General features: G+C 42.5%; 1 protein-coding gene across 1 annotated transcript in view; it reads right to left on the bottom strand.

Moving 5' to 3' along the window:
• Positions 1-23,094, bottom strand: part of GCN1 (GCN1 activator of EIF2AK4) — a gene marked incomplete in the record, with an annotated part of 2,100,248 nt that overhangs the window by 1,856,507 nt on the left and 220,647 nt on the right. Inside the window, 1 exon segment of the mRNA XM_044068902.1 lies at positions 6,981-7,073. Coding sequence (XP_043924837.1) covers positions 6,981-7,073 — 93 coding nt within the window.

Consider the following 23,094-nt stretch of genomic DNA (forward strand, 5'->3'; position numbering starts at 1 on the left):
TAGCTTGCTTTGTTGTACTTGAAACGCTCCAGACACGTCTTTGGAATGTGGGAAGAAACTGGAGCACCCAGAAGAAACCCATGTGAACATAGGGAGGACATGCAGACTCCGCACAGAAGGCATGCCAGCAGAGAATTGAGCCACAGAACCTTTTGCTGTGAGGTGATAATGCTAACAAGCTGGACCATTGTGCCAGATAACAGAAGTAATACCAAGCATGCATTCATTTGCTAGAAACAAGCTTCACAATATTCAATATCATTTTTCATTTACTTGCTTTCTCTTTAAAAAATAGTTAATAAATCAATCTAAGCTCCTTAATCCAGTCATTCCGCCATGGAAGAACGAGAAAAAGCATATATTTCTTTGATCATGCTCTTTTAACCAGGCTTTTTTTAAACAGTGCAGTATCTACATTTTTTTAAAACTGAAGACCACCAACAGAAAGGAGAAAGAAAAAAAGGAACAGCAGCACCCATTTACAATCCCCATTACTCTTAAAATTCACTGATAAAACTTTACTTTATAGCATGCAAAGAAAACCATACACCTCAAAAACAGTACTATTAAGAAAAAAATACACTTCAAAAACTATTAACAAAAAATGTTTTCTTTACTTACAGTTAACTTTCTCCTCTCTCCCCTACCCAAAGCATTTTTTTCAAAAATTAATGATATGAAGTAGGGCAAATATTTTAGAGTCCTCCACAAGTCCAACAAATTCTGAAAAAGTCCTAAATTTCCAAATGTTCTTGTTCTGTCATATTTGACAAATTTTACTGCATTGTAATCCCACATTAAGTTCCTGGTTTTATTACTGTTCATCTCCATCTCCCAAATCCTGTCACTGCTTCCTTTCCAACATGCTCTCGATTCTTCTAGTCGACTCTCGTGCTCCCCTTCCTTCTCTAACATTTTCCTCTGAAACAGTGGAAGAGGTTTCACAGGTACAGTCTCTCTGGGGTCATTACCAGAAGAACAAGAAGCAAAATCTCCTTCTGTTCCACAGCTCATTTTCTGGTGGATACATTTTTGTATTTCCTCCTTTGCATGTACTTAATCAAAAAATAATTTTTGTCCATCCAGGGAAGAATACCTTGAAGACACCCGGGTACAGCAGTTTGAATCTCACACCTGGGTCTTGACATTCACTAAAAAGTGGAATGAATTTACTCCACTTCTGCCTGGTGTACAATGAGTGCTGGTGAGAGCAGTTTTGAAGATGTAGTTAGAAACTGTGCCTGTACAACAACTGCTAGTATCAGTAGACCAGGTGATAGCTGCAGGGGTACTCTGGGTGCCAGGTGTTAGCTGCTGTAAGGGGTACACTGCATACCAGGTGTTGGCTGCAAGGAGTACTCAACCATGGCAGGTGTTAGCTGAAAACTGACAACTGCTGTGACAGGTGGTAACTGGAATACAGTGCACTTATTGTAAGTGCACTTGCTTCTTAGAGGGATGGTCGGTGTGGCGGAATAGCTGCAGTAGGAGCAGTTGCCTCAAAAAACTGGGGAAGGAGCACTTAAAGCAAGGGGCATTTCCTCCTGCAGGTGATAGCTTTCGAGAGAAATAATAATCAAAGTTACTATCTGCTTGGATGGAAACTCTGTCTGGTGGCTTTAGGGAGAGGCACTTGATAAGCCCACTGTTGGTAGTGGTTGTGGAGTGGCACTTCTGCTGTACAATGCAACTGACACTGGCTTTAGGGAGAGACACTTGGTGAGCCCACTGCAAGTGGTAGTTATGGAGTGGGATTTTTTACACTGTTGGCTGTAAATCTTGGAAGGGGCATTCACAGAGTTGGGTGGTTACTGGGAGAACATGCCACTGTTTATGGTAGCAGTGAGAACAGCACTTATGCAAGTGGTAGGAGTGGGTGGCCCAGCTGATAACCTTTGTGAAGAGATAGTTGCTACCACACACACATGCACAGTTCCCAGCGAAAAGAAAGGAAAAACTTTACACAAAGACGACAACAGGTATAAGCACATTAATAAAGTTCTAGAAGTAATCAGCCAACTCTTCAATGACTGCTAGAAGTAAAAAAGAAATACTCAGTCCTAATGGCTATTTAACTACTGCAAGAAAAAAGGGCATCAGAAAGGGTAGAAGAGGGAAAAAAAATCACGCTAAGTGAGTTTTGATATTAGCAGTTTTCTTTCTCTACAAAGGCTTGAGCCCTGGAAAACATGTCTATCATTTAACATGGCAAACTAGATGTGAGGATAGAATGGTTGCTTCTGCATTATTGGATAAGAAAAGAATTTGAGCCTTGGACCTAAAATCTAGATGCCAGCATTGGATCTAATTGGATCAAATATACCCAACTGTTGAGACTGATGGAAAAGACATCAGATCATGCATACCATGGTTGATTCATGTTCCTCATTATTGCTGTGATCTCAATAATTAGCAAAAAAAATTATCAAAATGCACTCTGAAAAATGTAGATTATATGTCTCGAGTAATCCTACCTAGGTGCCCCTTGGTACTAAATATGGGACTCCACTCTCTCTCAACCTCTCACCCAAAAAAAAGGCATAAGGAGGACATCTGAAGTCATTCTGCAGGATGTAAGAACTAGGTTTGTGGGATAACAGGCTTATTTGTTGATGATTAATACAAGGTGTGCTCCTCTGTAAAGCTCTTCCACAAATCTCCATTCTACAGAATCTCCCCATCAGCAACAAGTGGACCAACATAAACAGGCCTTCTTACAGTTATTACCTACCAGAATAAGTAACCAAAACATATAGCTGCCACCTGTCGTGCTAAGCACCCCCTTCCTGTTAAGGCAAGTGTGATGCCTCAAAAACTATTATACATCACGACAAATTCCCCCTCCTCCATAGTTACCAGGACTCCCTCTCTTCATAGTTACCACCGGTCACAGAAAGTACTACTTTGTAACTATTTATAGCTATTAAGGATTTTCTTTTCACTTTTGGTTCCCTTCCTTCCTGCAACTATAAAATCGCTTTCTCTGACATGCCTGAGGAAGATATTAACCAAGAATTTTGACCTTCATCCAGCTGTGTTAGAAAATTTTATGTGCTCCACATACAACTCCCGAGGCTGGCTAGCAGGCACAGTGCACTATATTCAACAGCAGGCCTTAACAGTGGCATGCACCTCGAGACACTTGCTATAGCTAATGCATTGCATTTAACATGATCATAACCATGCCACACCCTTTGCACATGAAGCACAAATGTGAGCTGCAACCCTGGCTATCTTTCCTACAAAATGTCAAAAAACGAGCAAACAAACTTGTGAAAATGTGTAGAGACAGGCAACCTAATGTCCAGATAGTCAATACTAACCACAGGAAACAAAATCCAAGTTTCTTCTTTAACGTAAAAGTATTTTATTTTTCAAAAAGACAACGTTTTCGCCGTGACCCCTGTCACAGCTTCCTCAGAAGAAGACAAATAACACAGCTAAACTGGTCTGTTCAAATACTCAGTTAACAGGAAGTGACAAATAATTGCACTTCCTGCACTAATTTATCTTAATTAAAAATTAGTAACTAAAATCATGAATAGTACTAAAAAACTCCATTGAGTTAGCAATAAATATTGTGTAATGAAAAACCTCATAAAAATATTCTTAACTAATACATTTGTATTATTTACATTGTAAATATTATGCAATATACCCACAAAATATGTGCATATAGGCATTACCTAAAATAGCTCTTTAGCTTAAGGACACATGAAATATTACAATTCTCATTGAGACCATCTAGCCTAAATGCATCTAAATTCAACTGCCATGAAAGTTCGACACACTCAAGAACTGTCTGAAAAGGGCCTCCCTATCAGTTAAAGGTACTAGGTCAATACGCATCTAGCTAAAGGAGTGGTCAGGGATACTACTAACATGTATTGCCAAGGCAATCTGTAATGTAGGTTTTTTTATAGCATAAAGATGCTGATATACTCTCTCTTTTAGTTTTGCGATTGGTTTTCCTACATAAAAGGAAGGGCAGGAATTACACAAAGCGATGTAAACTACTGACTTTGATTCACAAGTGATCCTCTGCTTGATGTTATACCTTTTGTTCCTAACTATAAAGGAATTTCCAGTTCTCATCACTTTACACATGTTGCAGCATCCACATTTAAATGAACCACTAGGTCTTATATAACCATAAGTGTTAGAAGTATGCTGTAAAAGTTCTTTCAAGTTATTACTTCTCCTATAAATTACATAGGGGCGCTGACCTAACTTGTCAATCAAATTAACTGAATTAATAACTAGTGGCCAGTTTTTTAAAATAATGGCCCAAATTCCTGTTGAATTCAAATTAAATTGAGTTATAAAACTTAAAGAAAAATTTCTCTGCTGATTTAATAAGGAATTTTGGTGTACTAGTTCATTGTCAATAGTAGACCTACCTACATTAGATTGGTCAAGTAGTGGTTTATACAACCCTTTTATTCTTTTAGTGTCAACTTCATTAATAAGCCCCTCTAAAAGAGAAAATTGATAGACAGTATCTTATCAAAATATGTAAAGAAAATACCTACTATTTGTAAAGACTCCTGGTCTTTCTTACGTGACATCAACAGTATTAAGTTTGACTCTGAGTGTAACTTTTTGACTGTAGATGTCATTGATTTATACACATCCATCCCTCACAATGAGGCAGTTGAATGGATTCAACTGCTTCTCAAAGATTTAAATGCACCACAAGTGGAGATGGATGTTGTAACAGAACTGTTGAGTATAGTGTTGTCATCAAACTTTTCGTTTTGAACACAAATTCTATTTACAAAAATGTGGAATAGCCATGGGCTCCCCTTGCGGAGCCAGTGTGGCTAACTTGTTTGTAGCCTTTTGGGAAAACCTCTATATATTATCTAATGAAACTGTAATGCAAAAGATAAAATATTACACTAGGTTTTTGGACGACATATTTATCCTTTTTAAGGGGAACGAAGTTGAAGCAAAACTTTTTGTAGACTTTTTGAATAATTCTACACAATGGTTAAAATTCACTTATAGGTTTTCAATAGTAGAAACAGATTACCTTGATGTGAGACTAACTAAGGAAACAGAAGAAGAGATTTATTTGTCTGGCATTTTTAGAAAACAGACATACTGCAACTCCTTCCTGCACTACACAAGCTTACATCCACCTAGGCAGAAAAAACCTATTGTTAAAGGTCAACTGGTACGTGCAGGCAGGATGTGCAGTACTTACAGGGATTTCAAAGCTGAGTGCCAGTTTTTGAAAGGAATGTTCTTAAACCGTGGATACCCTGTCTCTCTTTTAGAGGGGCTTATTAATGAAGTTGACACTAAAAAGAATAAAAGGGTTGTATAAACCACTACTTGACCAATCTAATGTAGGTAGGTCTACTATTGACAATGAACTAGTACACCAAAATTCCTTATTAAATCAGCAGAGAAATTTTTCTTTAAGTTTTATAACTCAATTTAATTTGAATTCAACAGGAATTTGGGCCATTATTTTAAAAAAACTGGCCACTAGTTATTAATTCAGTTAATTTGATTGACAAGTTAGGTCAGCGCCCCTATGTAATTTATAGGAGAAGTAATAACTTGAAAGAACTTTTACAGCATACTTCTAACACTTATGGTTATATAAGACCTAGTGGTTCATTTAAATGTGGATGCTGCAACATGTGTAAAGTGATGAGAACTGGAAATTCCTTTATAGTTAGGAACAAAAGGTATAACATCAAGCAGAGGATCACTTGTGAATCAAAGTCAGTAGTTTACATCGCTTTGTGTAATTCCTGCCCTTCCTTTTATGTAGGAAAAACCAATCGCAAACTAAAAGAGAGTATATCAGCATCTTTATGCTATAAAAAAACCTCTTTTAGAGAATGCCTTGGCAAAACATGTTAGTAGTAACCCTGACCACTCCTTTAGCTTTATGGGTATTGACCAAGTACCTTTAACTGATAGGGTAGGCCCTTTTCAGACAGTTCTTGAGTGTGTCGAACTTTCATGGCAGTTGAATTTAGATGCATTTAGGCTAGATGGTCTCAATGAGAATTGTAATATTTCATGTGTCCTTAAGCTAAAGAGCTATTTTAGGTAATGCCTATATGCACATATTTTGTGGGTATATTGCATAATATTTACAATGTAAATAATACAAATGTATTAGTTAAGAATATTTTTATGAGGTTTTTCATTACACAATATTTATTGCTAACTCAATGGAGTTTTTTAGTACTATTCATGATTTTAGTTACTAATTTTTAATTAAGATAAATTAGTGCAGGAAGTGCAATTATTTGTCACTTCCTGTTAACTGAGTATTTGAACAGACCAGTTTAGCTGTGTTATTTGTCTTCTTCTGAGGAAGCTGTGACAGGGGTCACGGCGAAAACGTTGTCTTTTTGAAAAATAAAATACTTTTACGTTAAAGAAGAAACTTGGATTTTGTTTCCTGTGGTTAGTATTGACTATCTGGACATTAGGTTGCCTGTCTCTACACATTTCCTACAAAATGACTGAATCCGCCATCAGCATGGTCAACATCAATGGCCTCTCACTTCCATACCGATCCATCAGATTCCTCCAACGTCCAGACTGCTAAGTAAAACTGTACCTGTCTGGGGAGCAGTTCATGCCTTCATTCCTCAAGACCATGGAGCTGAGTAGCAGTCATAACCGGCAAGTACCACCCACCAAGTACCAGCTACAGCTTGTGCACAGAATAACCATGAGCTGCCATGTACAGCGCACACAACTGCCCCCCCCCCCCCAGTACCATCCACTGCAGGTACAGCAACTGCACCTCCCTGAAGCTATAAGCTACAGCTAGCACAGCACATGAATGCCCCCACCCCAATACCATGTACAGTCACAGTGAGTACCCCCATCTACATATAATGTGAATACGTGCCAAACAGTAAGCACCATCCACAGCAGAGCATCTACATATGACACCGCATGCACATCAAGTGATTCATAAAACAGTTCATTAAGTCACTCACCATCTTCAGAAGCTAATGACAAGTATTTTTCAGAAGTAAAAACTTGTTTCTTCTCATCAAGAACTATCTGCCAGAAACTGTTCAGCTTCAAATCTACAAGAAAAAAAAAATGTTATAAAGTAAAATGACTTGTACAAACACACACTGAACAACATCACAGGGAAGCAGGCTTCTTCATTTCAGTCTTCGACATACAGCACACACTATACGTAGTGCCAAACAAACTGCAATCCAAGAGTTCCACAACGGATAACAATCTTTCAACACAAGGCTTGGCACACATTTATTTCTTTATTCCACATTTGTTACCCGGGTTGGTCCAACTGGGCACAGGCCCATTTTCAGTGGAGACCTGAAGAGAAAAGCTCCAGACAAAGGAAAAAAAGAAACAATGAACAATTTTAAATACATAAATTTAACAAAGGCATAAAAGACAATATCACAACATATGAAAATACTAGGTTAGCACACGATTTGTAGAATTATATTAAAAAAAGCAAATAGTTATGTTGTTATACTACATTTGATACAGCAAGAAGTATAGTAATTTAGCATCTCGAACTACAGTGCAGCCAAAGAACTTTCTACTCAAAAGTGAGTGAGATACAAGATGTAATCAAGATTAGGTAGAGCCCTGGCAGGGGGCATAGCCAAGTTGTCTGGAGAAAGTTTTTTAACTCTTTTTTTGAAGCTGTTTGTGTGTGCAGTGCAGTGTAAATTGGCAGGGAGATTATTCCAGAATTTAGATATGGAGATTTTATATAAAAGATTGCCAGTGTTCATTTTGGGCCTACAAGTTTTGAGAAGGAATTTATCAGTGCTGCGTAAAGGATGGGAAGGGGTATAATAAGTGACTAAATTAGAGAGAGGAGGACAGGCTGTGGGTTTGTTAAGAAGGAAGTGGGTTATATGGAGTTGAAATAATTTGAGATGATGGGGAAGTTCAATCCAGTGGAACTTATTGAGAGCAAGGCAATGGTGGGTGGAGTTAAGAAGGTTAGCTGCAAATTTTGCGATTTTATTGCAAGTTTGTTCCAGTTTGGAGAGCAGGCAGGACTGGAGGTTAGTAAGAACTGGGGCTCCATAGATAAGGCTGGGAATTATGTAGGCTTGGGCTAAAGAAGGTCTGGAATCTAATGATAGAAATTTTTTGTTGCAATATAGAAGTCCAGGTTTTTGGTTTGTTTTCTTAATTGAATGCTGGATGTGCAAGTCAAATTTTAGTTGTTCGTCAATTGCCGTTCCTAGTAATTTTGTGCGAGTTTCAGCATTAATGATGGTTCTATTTACAGAAGCAGAGCTTAAGATGAGCACTTGCCTTGGGGAGAAAGTTTTTTTTTTTTTTTTTTAATTCAATACGAGTTGATTGCCATTTAGCCATTTTTTGACTGAAGGAAAGGACTGTTGTGTCATTGAAGTTGTGAGACTGAGTTTGAGGATGTGATCGGTGTAGCTGTCATCTGTGTATTGTATGTGGGTAGAGTAAGTAGTGGAAGAATGGAGGTCTTTGGTAAAGATGTTAAAAAGAAGGGGTCCCAGGAGAGAGCCCTGGGGTACACCAGTGTGTATGGGAAGAAAAGTAGAACAAGATGACTTCCATTTGACTAACTATTGTCTGCCTGCGAGATAACTAGAGAACCAAGAGAGAGTTAAGGTGGAAAGATTTAGGTTAGCCAGTTTGTAAAGTAGTATGGTGTGTGATACAGTGTCAAATGCTTTTGAGAGGTCCAAGAACAGACATGAGACCAGTTTGTTGTTACTCCTACCTTCAGCAATAGTGTAAGCAAAGGATAAAAGGGTTGTAGAGGTACTGGTTTTTGGTCGAAAATCATGTCGGGTAGGAGTCAGGAGGTAGTTGTGGAGGAGGAATTTCAGTAACTGGACACGTATGCATTTTTCCAGTATTTTGGATAGTGGGGATAGTATAGCAATAGGTCTGTAGTTGGAGGGGTCAGTGGAGTTGCCACCTTTATGCAGGGGAACAATGTACAAAGATTTCCAGATGCTGGGTATAGTAGCTTCCTCTAATAGATCTATTTATAAGCACTGAGATTGGACACACAATAGAGTTTGCTGCTAGTTTGAGAAAGAGGGGAGTTACGATAGTCACTGAGGGAGAGCATGGTTTAAGTTTAAGGAGGAGGTACTTCATGCAGGAGGTTGGGATAGGGTCAAGTGAGAAACATGCTTCATTGTTTCTGGTTTGGGGAAGGGTTTGTGGGGGGGGGGGTTGTGGTTGGCATTTGTCAGTTTGCTAATGGTGTCTATGAAAAACTGGTTAAGGAGAGAAGGCAGTGTCTTGGTCTGCAAGGTTGGGGTAGGGGCTGGCAGTTTGAGGTTTACCAGGGTGAAGGACTGAGTTAATGTTTCTCCAGAAGTTTTTGGGGTTGGATTGATATAAGGACTGTGTCTTGAGGTAAGAAGTTTTCTTATTATATATTTGCTTCCTGGTGTGATATCTTAGTTCTTTAAATAACTGGTGATTGAGGGATTTTTTTTTTGCCAGGTTTCCCAGGCAGTCTCTCTTCTGTGCATTAGTTTATAAGCATCTTTTCTGAGCCAGGGGGCATAGCTTATTTTTCTTCTAATCTGGCGAGGAGGTGCTAGTTAGCTGAGAATGCTGAGAAAGGTGTGATTGAATTCAAGTACAGCATCACTGAGAGGGAGTGAGTGTAGGTTAAAACAATTAATAGAAAAAAGTCGTCATTGAAAATGTTGGGGTTGAAGTTAGTGAGTTTGTGGCAGAATTTGTATTGTTGTAGCCTATTTAGCTGGGGAGCAAGTTTTGCATACTGATGGGCAAGTGATTACCCAGTGCATCAGGAAGAGTTCTGGCGTTATGGTAGAGATGAGGGTTGCTAGTTAGGATCCAGTCTAGTTGTGCCATTGTCGGAGTTGTTTTCAAGTCTTGTAGGGGTAGTAATTAGTTGAGCAAAGCGGAACAAATTGATGCTATGGGCAGGGAAGTTGGTATCAAGGGTATTTCAATCAATGTTTACACCACCAAGCAGGACAGTTTCGTAGACTACATTTTGTGACAATTAGGACAGCATGTTTCCAATGAAAGGAATGTTCTTAATAGAGGCATATATATTGAGGAGATGGCAATCTTTTTGAGATTGTTAAGGTGGCAATTTGAAATCAGAATTTCGGCAGGGTGGAAGTCTGGTATGGTAACAGGAAGGGGAGAGAGGGTCATATGATGGTCTAAGTAAAGGACTGAGACCCCACCACCGTTTTTTGTGGTTCTATCTCGTCGGGAGATGTTGTAGCCAAGGGGAAGAATATCTATGTATATGAGGTATGTGTCAGGTTTCAGATAGTGCTAGTATGTGAGGGGAATAATGTGAGATCCATGCATGAAGGTCAGTAACTTTATTAGGAAGGCTTTGTACATTAATGGATAGTATAGATTAGGGAAGAGGGGGGTACGGGCATGGGAAGGAGGGGATGTAGTGTGGATGGAAGTAGGGTTGAGGGGTGCATGGTCTGGGCAGAGATGGGGTGAGATGTAGATGGCCCAGGGTAAGGGTGGATTGTCTCCTCCTAGCAAGAGGATGGTGTCTGATAGGTAAGGTTTGGTGGCAAACAGCTTGTGAGTTAGATGTTTAAGTTTTAGTTTAGTAATACATCCATCACAGCTAAAAGCAGTGTACTTACGCTTGGTCATTAAAGGTGCACCCATTAGTGTCAAGATTCACACACCTACTTATGTTTGTTAAGCTAGTAATACCACTACAGGCAAGTCCCTCTTTCAGGGAAAAAAAAAGGTGACTCACACAGTTAGAAAACATCAAATGGAGACGGAGAGATTCAAACCCATGATGAAAGAATGAAACTCAGACCAAAAATAACACACAGCAACTATTTTAATCATATTTTTCTAAGGCCATTGCTCTCAGGAAATTACATAAATCCATGGTTACTTCAAGCTAAAGGAGTTTCTGACCTCAGGAAACCAAAGTGACATTTCTAACAAGGCAAGCACATCGAAATTAGAAGTTCCAGTGACATTTCTAACAAGGCAAGCACATAAAAATTAGACGTTCCAGTGACATTTCTAACAAGGCAAGCACATCAAAATTAGAAGTTCCAGTGACATTTCTAAGAAGGCAAGCACATCAAAATTAAAAGTTCCATCACAATTCACACAACCAGTAACTTCACAAGAAACACCTTGTGACAGTCAACAGTTGCAGAGAGAAAGAGAAAGAGAGGTCTTGGTTAGTGTAGTACAGTTGTGCACACCTACCATAAATGTAGATGTTAGAGTGTATTCACTGTAGCAGTCATCACACTTGGGTAATCTGCCTGCAGGCTGGCCCTCAGCCGGCCCAAACACCAGACACTTAGTATTTCTGCGTCAGTTGCTGTCGCTCCAGGACTAACGTCAGGTCGTCAGGGGTATATAAACAGGCAGCTGACGCCATTACATCAGTTTTTCCTGCCCCAAATGTCAGCAGCCCCCCAACAGGGAGCTAAGCTATGGTGGGGAAAACACCACCAGTAAAAAGTAAATACCAACACCCCTGAACGGGGTGAGTAAGAGAGAGAGAGAGAGAGAGACAGACAAGGGGGCTGCAGGGAGGGAAACCAGGACTGCAACAGTGAATACCCTCGAACATCTACATTGTATACAACTGTACTATGTTCTTCGTGTTTCACTGTTGCAGTCATCACAGGTTGATTTTCTCAAAGCTGAAGAAAGAGTGGAGGCAGTCAAGAAGAGTTGGGGCTGGCTAGTATGCCCTGCAGGACTGCTGTTGCAAAACCCGACCTGGATTTGGAAAAGATAGGCAGGTGGTAATGCTTGGTGAAAATGTGTACAGAACTCCAGGTAGCAACTTCCAGGAAGTCCCTGGTAGGGACTCCGCTGTGGAATGTTGTAGAGGTAGAAGTTGCTCTAGTGGAATGTGTTCTGACCCTCTGAGGGATTGGTTTCCCATGGTGCTTGTACCAGAAATGGATGCAGTGTGCTATTCATTTGGAGACTGTTTTGAAATGGCCTTGCCCTCTACCCCTGGTGCAAAGCTGACTAGTAACTCGTCAGATTTTCTGAAGGGCTTAGTCTTACCAAGGTAGAATCTGAGCTGCCTGTGCACGTCCAAGGAGTGCAGGATTCTTTCCCCTTTATTTTGAGGATTAGGGAAGAAGGTCGGCAAATGAACAGATTGGTTGAGAGCCACAGTGGACACCACCTTAGGCATAAAGGAAGGGTTAAGTCCTGAGAGAAACCCTGTCAGCATGAAAAATAATGAAGGGCTCCACAGCCGTAAGTGCTTGTAGCTCAGACACTCTTCTAGCTGAAGTGATGGCCAGAAGCAAGGCTGTTTTCCAAGAGAGGAATTTTAACTCTGCTGATGCTGCAGGCTCAAAGGGGGTAAACGTGAGCTTTTCCAGGACAAAGTTAAGGTCCCAAGCAGGGGGGGGGGGCTCTCCTTGGTGGCCTTAAGTTGGTTGTCCCTCTCAGGAACGGTTTGATAAGAGGGTGAGAGAAGAGAGGTGGCTCAGTGTTGTAATGAGCCGAAATGGCAGAAGCATGGATCTTAATGGACGAGAAGAAGGATAGGGTTCTGTGGAGTAGGTCTGCTAGGTAATCCAGGATTAGACGTAAGGAGGGCAGTGCTGTGTCCTCTACTTTAGACTGAATCCTGGAACAATAGCTTTTCCACTTATCAGCATAGGATTTCCTTAACTTGGGTTCTTCTGGCTTCAAGAATGACATCCAGTACCTGCTTGCTTAGGCTGGTCACTGGGGGAGAATTTAAGGAATAGGCCAGGCTGCAAGATTCATGGTTTGCAGATGAGGATGCAAGATATGTCCCCCCTGCTGAGTGAGGAGGGTTGGGATCTGGGGTAGGTGCCAGGCTGCACAGTAGTGGGTACCAGTGCTGGCATGGCCAGTCTGGGGCAATCGGGATTGTTCTTGGCTTGTCCTGTCTTATTTTGAGTAATATTCTTGAGAGAAGAGGCACAGGAGGGAATGCATAGATTGAGAGGCTGTCCCACTGGAAGAATAAGGCATCCACATTCCAGGCCCTGCTGTGAGGTGTCCTGGAGCAAGATTTGCTGAGCTGGTGATTGCAGGGGGATGCAAAGAGGTCCACCTCTGGGGTCCCCCATTTCTGGATTAGAATACTGAAGGTGCTGGGGTCTAATTGCCACTCATGTGGGTCTAGGAGATTTCTGCTTAAGTCGTCTGCGAGATAGTTTTATTTGCCTGGCAGGAATTGAGCTTGCAGATGAATCTGCATGCCCAGGGCCATATTCCACAGGGCCATGGCTAGCCTGCAGAGTGGGTAAGTGTGTGTTTTCCCCTGCCTGTTGATATACCACATAACTGTGGTGTTGTCTGTTTTGATCAGCAGGGGTCCTGGTGAGAGTAGGGACCTGAAAGCTGTCAGAGCATGCTGAACAGCTAGCATCTCTTTTTGGTTGATGTTCAGATGACACTGACTTGGGGTCCAGTATCCCTGAATGCACATGTCATCCAGGTGTGCCCCCCCCAAAGCATGGTCTGATGTGTCTGTGGTTAGGGTCTGAGCAGCAAGGAGTTGAGTAAAGGGAAGTCCCTTGTTCTGGTTGCATGCTGCTACCCACCAAAGAAACTCTGTCCTTAGACAAGGTATGATAGGTATGACTGTTTCCAGGTCCTGAGAATGTAGGCACCAAAGACTTTTTAAGTACCACTGAAGTTTCCTCATATGCAGTTTGGCATATGGAATTAGTAGGATGCAAAAGGCTAAGAACCCTAGGGCCTGCATGATTTTACTTACAGATAGCTGGGTTCTGGTGGCCATTTAAGCAAAGTAGCCTGTCAGATGGGCTTGTTTTTCTGGAGTACGGAATGCCATCTGGGATGCTGTGTCTAAGCTTGCTCCCAGGAATACAATCTTTTGACTGGGGACTAGTTTTGATTTCCTTTCGTTGACAGTGTACCTCAGGGAGGTTAGAAGGTTATTTACAAATGTCAGGTGCTGCAACAGCTGTTCCTGACCGACTGCCTGAATCAGGCAATCGTCCAAGTATGGATAAATTTGAATGTTTCTCTGTCTGCAATATGCAATGGCTAGAGATATGCATTTTGTGAATACTCTGGGAGCAGTGGATAAGCCAAAGGGAAGTGCAGAGAACTGATAATGCATAGATCCTGCCCTGAAAAGTACAGTTGTGTACCTACCATAAATGTAGATGTTAGAGTGTATTCACTGTTGCAGTCATTATACTTGCGTTATCCTGCTGGCAGACGACCCGCAGTCGGCCCGAGTTCCAAAGTCTTGGTCCGGCATCGGTTGCTATCGCCTCTTCCCTGACGTCAGTGCACCAGGGGTATAAAAGTTGCAACAGACACCATTTTCTTCAGCTTTTCTTGCCCCAGATGTCAGGTGCCCCCCAGATAGGAAGGCTGGAAAGATAAAAATATGCCAAAAAACATGCATATATTACTATAAACATTTCCTTCATCTACAAGCAAATACACCACATAGGTTGTATAAGATAGAGAAGTATAGGTAAGACCTAGCAAAGAAAAGGGGGATGGAGGGTGGGTAACCTGGACTGCAACAGTGAATACACTCGAACATCTACATTTATGGTAGGTACACAACTGTACTAAGTTCATCGTGTTTCACTGTTGCAGTCATTACACTTGGGTAGAATCCCAAAGCTGAGGTTGGGTGGCTGGGTCTAAATTGGATTTGGAGAGGCTACCAGGCCCTACAGAACTGCAGTGGTAAAGCCTGTTCTGGATTTAGAGTAGAGAGGTAAGTGGTAGTGCTTGGTGAAAGTGTGCACTGAGCTCCAGGTTGCAGCTTCTAAAATGTCTTTGGTTGGTACTCCTCTGAGAAAAGCTGCTGAAGTGGCTGCTGCACTGGTAGAATGAGGCCTAATGCCCTTAGGTACTGACTTGCCATGCTGTGCATAACAGAAGCGGATGCAGTGGCCTATCCATTTTGAAATTGTCTGCTTTGTAATAGGCTTTCCTTGTGATCCTGCAGCATAGGCTACAAACAGTTGCTCAGTTTTTCTGGAAGCTTTTGTTTTTTTCAGGTAAAATCGTAGCGGTGTGTGTATATCCAAAGAGTGCAGAAGTTTCTCCCCTTTATTCTGGGGATTTGGGTAGAAAGTAGGCAAATGAATGGTTTGGTTCAAGGCCACATTGGAGACCACTTTTGGCATGAATGTTGGGTTTGTCCTAAGTGAGACCCTGTCCTGATGAAAAATGATGAAAGGTTCCACAGCCATTAATGCCTGTAACTCTGAGACTATTCTTGCTGAAGTTATTGCTAGGAGCAGAGCAGTTTTCCATAAGAATTTTAGATCAGCTGTGCTGGCTGGTTCAAAAGGAGGCAGTGTGAGTTTTTCTAAAACAAAACTGAGATCCCAAGTTGGTACTGGTGCTCTCCTTGGGGGTCTTATATTTTGTGCCCCTCTGAGGTACTGTCGTAGTAGAGGATGTGAAAAAAATAGGAGGTTCCGTATTGTAATGAGCTGAAATGGCAGAGGCATGGATTTTAATAGATGAGAAAGATGGGCCTTTGTCCAGCATCTCAGTTAGGTATTGTAAAATCTGAGGTATATTAGGGACAAGTGGTTCGAGCCCTTGTGCCTGGTTCCAAGCACAGAATCTCTTCCATTTTTCTGCATAAGATTTCCTAGTGCTGGGCCTCCTGGCTTCTATAATAACTTCCATAACAGCTTTAGAGAGAGGTGCAGTCTGAGTGGCTACATTATCTGCCATGCTGCCAGATTTAAGGTTCTGAGTTGACTGTGCAGAATCCGATTGTTTTGCTGTGTAGGAATTTGAGGTAGAGGCCAAGCTGGGCATTGAGACAAGCTCTTTAGGATTGGATACCAGTGCTGGTGTGGCCAGTCTGGTGCAATCAGGATCATTTTTGGCCTTTCTTGTCTGACTTTTAGGAGTACCTTGGTAAGGAGAGGCATCGGAGGGAAGGCATAGGCTGTCAGGCCTTTCCAGCTGAATGAGAGAGCATCCACTTTCCATGTTTGAGAGTGATAGGTTCTTGTGCAGAATTTCTGTATTTGGTAATTGTGAGGGGAGGCAAAAAGATCTATGTCTGGGCGTCCACATTTCCTCGTTATCATGCTAAACACCTGTAGATTTAGTTTCCATTCATGAGGATCCATGAGATTTCTGCTTAGTTCGTCTGCCAGTGTATTTTTTGTTCCTGGTAGGAATTGTGCCTGCAGATGTACTTGATATGTCAGTGCTGTGTTCCACAAAGTCATGGCTTCCCTGCCTAGGGGGTAGGAATGTGTGCCCCCTTGCTTATGTACCACATAACTGCGGTATTGTCCGTCTTAATTAATAGTTGTCCTGGATGTAGTAGGTCCTTGAAAGCTGACAGGGTATTCTGTACTGCTAGCATCTCTTTTTGATTGATGTGAAGATGCATTTGTTCCTTGGGCCACGTGCCTTGAATACATTTTCCTGCCATATGTGCCCCCCAGGCGTAATCCGATGCATCCATTGTTATTGTCTGCCTGGCTGTGGGTAAAATGAAAGGCTGTCCCTTGTTGTGGTGACAGGTCTGGGCCCACCATCGAAACTCCTGTTGTAGGCAGGGAATTGAAGTTATGATTGTCTCCAGGCTGTGACAGTGCTGAGTCCAAACACTTTTTAGATACCACTGTAGTTTCCTCATATGCAGTTTTGCATATGGAATTAGTGAAATGCAGTATGCCATGAAGCCCAGGGCCTGCAGAATTTTTCTTGCAGGGAGCTGGGTTTTTGTTGCCATCATTTGAAAGTAATGAGTCAGTTGCCTTTGTTTGTCTGGCGAGAGATAAGCCATCTGGGCAGTTGTATTTAAGCTTGCACCCAGGAATATTATCTCTTGAGAGGGCACTAGTTTTGATTTCTTTTCGTTTACTGTGTACCCTAGGCAAATTAGCAATCTTTTTACAAATGCCAGATGCTTTAGAAGAATGTCCTTGCTGTCTGCTTGAATAAGGCAGTCGTCCAAGTAGGGATATATTTGAATTTCTTTTTGTCTGCAAAATGCAATTACTGGTGCCAGGCATTTTGTGAAGACTCTGGGCGCAGTAGATAAGCCAAAGGGCAGTTTAGAGAATTGGTAATGCATTGAGCCTGCTATGAATCTGAGCTATCTTCTGCAAGATTGTCTGACTGAGACATGCAGGTATGCCTCCTTGAGGTCCAAAGTAACTAGCCAAGCCTTCTTGCCCAGCATGGGCAGAAGTTGATGTAGTGTTAACATTTTGAATTTTGGAACATCCAGGAAAGTGTTTAGGATCGACAGGTCCAGTCTTGGTCTCCAGGCTTTGTCCTTTCTAGGTACTAAGAAAAGTACTGAGTAAAATCCTTGTCCCTGTTCTTGCTGTGGAACTTTTTGAATAGCTCCCATGTCCATAAGAGCAGCAATCTGTTTTTGTGCCTCTGCCCATTGGTTTTGTGGCAGGTCTGGCATACCTTTTGAATATGGAAGCGTGTGGAAGTGGAACCTGTAACCCTGAGAAACAATATTCAGCACTCATTGGTCCTTGGTGATCATGTGCCAATTTTTTTGAGAAAAGTGCTAGCTTCCCCCCTAGGGGTGCTGTCAAAAGGTAAGTGCTTAGCATTTGCATAGGGAAGTCATTGAGACTGTTTCCTATAAGGTTGTGATTTGTCTTCCCCTCCTTTGGGGGCTGAAGCACCCCATTGTTTAGGTTGCCAGGAGCCTTGGGGCTGAGATCTGCCTCTTGGGTGTCTGTATCTGCCTCTTTGCAGCCTGTCTGACACTGGAAAGGACCAATTTTTTGAAGGCCAGTTTCTGCTAAATCTAGGTGGTTGAATCTGTAAGAAATCTTTCACTGTCTGCATGACTTTGCTTTATCCTCCATTTTCTTTAACACCTCTTCTGCCTTAACACCAAACAAAGTATCATGCTGTAATGGAGCATCCAATAATTTTACTTTAACATGGTCAGGTAAACTTTGTTCTTTCAACCAAGCATGCCTACGAATAACAGAGCCTGTAACTGCGGCTCTACAAGAAGGCTCTAATGAATAAAAACCACATTGCAGAGTATGCTTTCTCACTTGTTCAACTGCATGCAATAAATCCTGCATTTCCTTACTGTCAGGACCTTCTGTATTTGAAACCATTTTCTGTTTTAACAATGACATGAGGTACTGTTGGTATTTAAGCATGCGAAACTGGCAGTTTAAAACTCTTACAGCTAAAGTAGCAGAAGTGTAAACTTTTTTCGCCCATCTCTCCAGAGCTCTGGAATCCCTATCTGAGGGGACAGGATTTTTAGCAGTGGAAGCCTTAACCCCTTTAGGACCCTGAGAAATTGTTTCTGGGTCTGCAGCGGGGTTTTTGTAAAGAAATTTATGAGAGTCAGGGACCCTGTAGTACCTGTCTGGCTTAACTGGTGCAGGGGGTAAGGGAATCAGGAGACAGACTGGATTCAGAAAAAACATCAACAATATCAAGCACAGGGGGGATAGCCAGGGGCCTGTGCCGAGGCAATAAAAGGAAGTCTCTGAGCCTTTCCTTGGACTATGAATAATCCTGGCTGTCCCAATGGAAATGCTCCCTCATGGTGTGCAGGGTTTCCCCAAAAGAATAATCCTCAGGCGGAGAGGCTGAAGGTATGGACTCTTCTGCATCAAAGTCCTCATAGGGGAGGGAGAGAATATCCCTGATCAAAAGAGGAATCCGAGGAAATGGAAACCTGGTCAGAGGAATCATAATCAGTGTCTTGCCTAGGCCTTCTGTCGGGGGTGGGGGGGGGGGGGAACTCCTCAAAGTAATTAGGTCTTCGGCCATTTTATGCATCTGTTTCTTTGGCATGGGTGACTGTTCTGGAGAACGCTGCACTTGTTTCCTGGTCTTTAATGATGTTTTCGACTTTGCCTTTGCTGCTGTAGTGGGCTTAATTGTAAGCTGTGAAGGTCTGAAAACACCCTCAGAAGCCGATGCCTGCTCAGCGGCTCAGGACCCATCTGAGGATATAGTTTCCGTAAGCCCAATACCTTGAGTTTCCACAGGCCTCGGGGCCTCCACGTGGCTGTCGACTACGGCCTGTGGCAATAAAGTTGCGGGTGTCAGGGGCTGCGAAAGCGCCTCACTGAGAACCGGCGACTGGCCTAGAAGAGGCTTCGTTGTCGGTTCTGGACCTTGGATACCTGTCCTTTTCTTTGTCTTTGTGTTTTTTAAAAATTCCGGTCGTCGACTGTTCCAACAGCATTACGTAATTAAACCTTTGGCCAAAATAATGTAAAGCAAAATCAAACCGACGTTTAATAGTGCATTTATTGAATCTAGCACAAAACCGACAACTAGTGACGTCGTGGTCAGGGCCTAGGCAAGGAATACAGTAAGAGTGAAGGTCCTTATGAGGTATTTGCTTCCCACAAGAAATACAATTATTAACTTTTACTGACATCGGTCTGGAGCAAGAAAAGGTTTCCCCAACGTGGTACTTCGCTTTATTGAAGACTTCGGTTCTGAAACTCCATTTTGAAAATCTCAGGAGTCGGCCGACCGGCACTTGCGAACTGCTTTTGCTTCGGGCATCACGTGGCAAGAAAGACTGAAGAAAATGGCGTCGGTTGCAACTTTTATACCCCTGGCGCACTGATGTCAGGGAAGAGGCGACAGCAACCGACGCCAGACCAAGACTTTGGAACTCGGGCCGACTGCGGGTCGCCTGCCAGCAGGATAACCCAAGTGTAATGACTACAACAGTGAAACACGATGAACATGATAGGTATTTCCTGAAACATAGATATTTCTTGCATGAGTCCCTAATAGGGATGCGCAAATAGGCTTCTTTTAGGTCTAGGGTGGCTAACCAGGCATCTTTGGACAGCACAGGAGGAAGCTGCTGAAGGGTTAGCATTTTGAATTTTGGTACCATCAGGAAGGTGTTTAGAGTGGAAAGATCTAGGATTGGGCGCCAAGTGCACTCTTTTCTGGGTACCAAGAAATGTCTGGAACAGAACCGTTGACCTATCTGTTCTGCCGGAACAGGTTGAACTGCCCTTATGGACAGCAGGGATAGAATTTGGTTTTGTGCCTCTCCCCACTGGTTTGGAGGAAGGTCTGGGAACCCTTTTGGGATTGGCAGCGAGTGGAAGTAAAATTTGTACCCCTGGAATACAATGTTGAGGACCCATCGGTCTTTGGTGACGGAAGCCCAGTCTTTTGCATAATGGGCAAGTTTTCCTCCAGGGGCACAAGCAGCTGGGCAGAGGAGAGGAATGGAGAAGCCATTGTGAATTCTTTCCATAAAGGGGTGGCTTAGCACTCCCTTTTTTGAAGTGCAGGCACTCCATTGCTTAGATCTCTGCATACCCTGAGATTGGAGCCTGGGGGGGGGGGGTCTGTTTCCCCTGGTTCTAGTTTGAGATGGCCTTGAGGGGGCTGGAAAGGACCAATGTTTCGAGGGGCAATGCCTACTGAATCTCGGAGGCTGCACTTGCAAGAAATCTTTGACTGTCTGCATAGATTTAGCCTTTTATTCCATCTTTTTTAGAACCTCTTCTGCTTTGGTGCCAAACAGATTGTCCTTGTTCAAAGGACCGTCTAGTAATTTGATTTGACATGGTCTGGGAACTTCTGCTCCTTAAGCCAAGCATGCCTTCTCAGTAAAGAACCAGTGATTGCGGCCCTGAAAGATGCTTCTAGGGAGTCAAAACCACATTGCAAAGTATGCTTGCTGACTTGGCTTGCAGAATGCATAAGCTCTTGTAATTCTTTACTTTTTGCACAGTCTGTAAAGGTAGCTACTGTTTGCTTAAGTTCCATAATATGTTGCTGGTACTTCAGCATGTGAAACTGGCAATTCAATGCCCTAATGGTGAGAGTTGCAGAGGTTTATACTTTTTTACCCCATCTGTCTAAAGCCCTGGAATCCCTGTCTGAAGGAGTGGGATTCTTAGCTGTAGTTGCTTTTAAACCTTTAGGCTCCTGGGAAATGACCTCTGGGTCAGCAGTAGGAATTTTGTAAAGACATTTGTGAGAGTCAGGGACTCTGTAGTACTGGTCTGGTTTTCTTGGAGCAGGGGGTAAAGCATCAGGAGTTAGACTGGATTCCATAAATCATCATCCACAACATCCAGAACTGGCGGTACTGCTAAAGGTCTATGCTGTGGCAAATCTAGAAATTCTCTGAGTCTCTTTTTGGACTGAGGATAGTCTTGGCATTCCCAGTGGAAGTGCTCTCTTAAAGTATGTAGGGTTTCATCAAAAGAAAAATCCTCTGGAGGGGAAACAGGGGGAATGGATTCCTCTGCATCTGAATCCTCATAAGCAGATAAAGGCATGTCTTCATATTCGTCGGACTCTTAGTCTGTTAAAGCTGCTGGAAACAAGTCTCTCTCAGCAGGAGAAGGCTGGCTTCTCCTAATCAGCATAATCAGGTCTTCGGCCATTTTAAGCAGTTGATGTTGTGGCAAGGGAACAGGTGCTTGATTTTGGGTCGGTTTTTATTTTAGGCGTAGCTCGTACTCTTGGCCTTAGAAACTCAGTAATTTTAGACAGAACTGAAGACGCAAAAAAAGTAGTCTGTGTCGAGAATTGGTAGTGCGAAGAACTTCCTCAGAAACTGGTGCCTATACAGCAGCTACGGACCCATCCAAGGTAAAGACATCCGCAGGTTCCGTAGTCAAAGAAGACTCTCGTGGCATACCAGACTCTGAACGGGTCTCGGTAACAGCTTGCAAATCCATCGAAGCGGGCAAAAGGGCTGCAAAAGTGCCTCACTGACTATCGGCGGTCAGCAGTTTTGGGCCTGTGTGGTCTGTCTCTGTCTTTATCCTTACATTTTTTTGTAAGATCGGTAGTCAGATGGCTTAATTCGGAAACGAAAACTCGGGTAGCAGCCGACCGGCACTCACGTGAACTGCTTCTGCTTCGGGCTCCCCGGCAAGAAAGAGTGATGCAATGGCATCAGCTGCCTGTTTATATACCCCCCCTGACATCAGTCCTGGAGTGACAGCAACTGACGCAGAAATACTAAGTCTCTTTTATTACGGCCAACTGAGGGCTACCTGCAGGCAGATAACCCAAGTGTGATGACTGCAACAGTGAAACATGAAGAACATCTACCAGGATAAACAGACTATGAAAGAGCTGAACATGATACTTAAAACTGAAAACCTGCATACATTCATATCTTGCATACCTACAAAGCAAATTCATGTAAACTTCTTGTATCACACTTAATGTGAAGAAAAGGTTAATTTAAAATGGTCAATAAAGTGTAGTGTATGCTGTCAAAATACATGTACTCTGAAACACAGACATTTTACAACTAAAAAAGTGTGCAGTGTACAATTTTAACTGTTTGAGTTAGATACAAAGGAAAATACACTTCAACATGTAGAACACTTTCATCTACACAACTGCTCTGAATAAAGAACTTGTGCAGGTGAGGCGTCATCCACAGTATCTGTATTTGCTTACTACCCAGACACTACTGTAGTACACCTTGCAGTGCCCAGACACCACTGTAGTACACCTTGCAGTGCCCAGACACCACTGTAGTACACCTTGCAATGCCCAGACACTACTGTAGTACACCTTGCAGTGCCCAGACACTATTGTAGTACACCTTGCAATGCCCAGACACTACTGTAGTACACCTTGTAGTGTTAAATAACTGCACTTGTACAAGTACTGCTAGTATAACTACACTGCAAGTATTACAGAAGTAAAGTCATAGTGGAACAAGCATTGGCCAGTATGAACTTGTACTAATCAAGAAACCATCCCTCATGGCAGGTGCTGCTGGAAGCAAAATTTCAACTGTAAGGGAGTGTAAATTAACTCGTTAACAGGAGACCCATTCATGACTGTGGTAGAATGGGGGAGTAGGGCAAACACTGACTCCACAATGGTCAGCATCAGACTGTAAGGGAGTGTAGATTAACTCGTTATACGGAGACCCATTCATGACTGTGGGAGAATGGGGGAGTAGGGCAAACACTGACTCAACAATGGTCAGCATCAGACAAACCACTCTAAATCAGCATGAGCAGGATGCTGAAGCACCCCCTCCAAAAAGGGTAAGGAGCATTCACTTCTACCCAATCTCCTCTGCACAGTAAGGAAAAATACTGAAGTCTCCTGTAGCAC

Source organism: Protopterus annectens, chromosome 4.part0, assembly GCF_019279795.1.
Source record: "Protopterus annectens isolate FY-2018-M chromosome 4.part0, PAN1.0, whole genome shotgun sequence".
Taxonomy (NCBI): Eukaryota; Metazoa; Chordata; order Ceratodontiformes; family Protopteridae; genus Protopterus; species Protopterus annectens.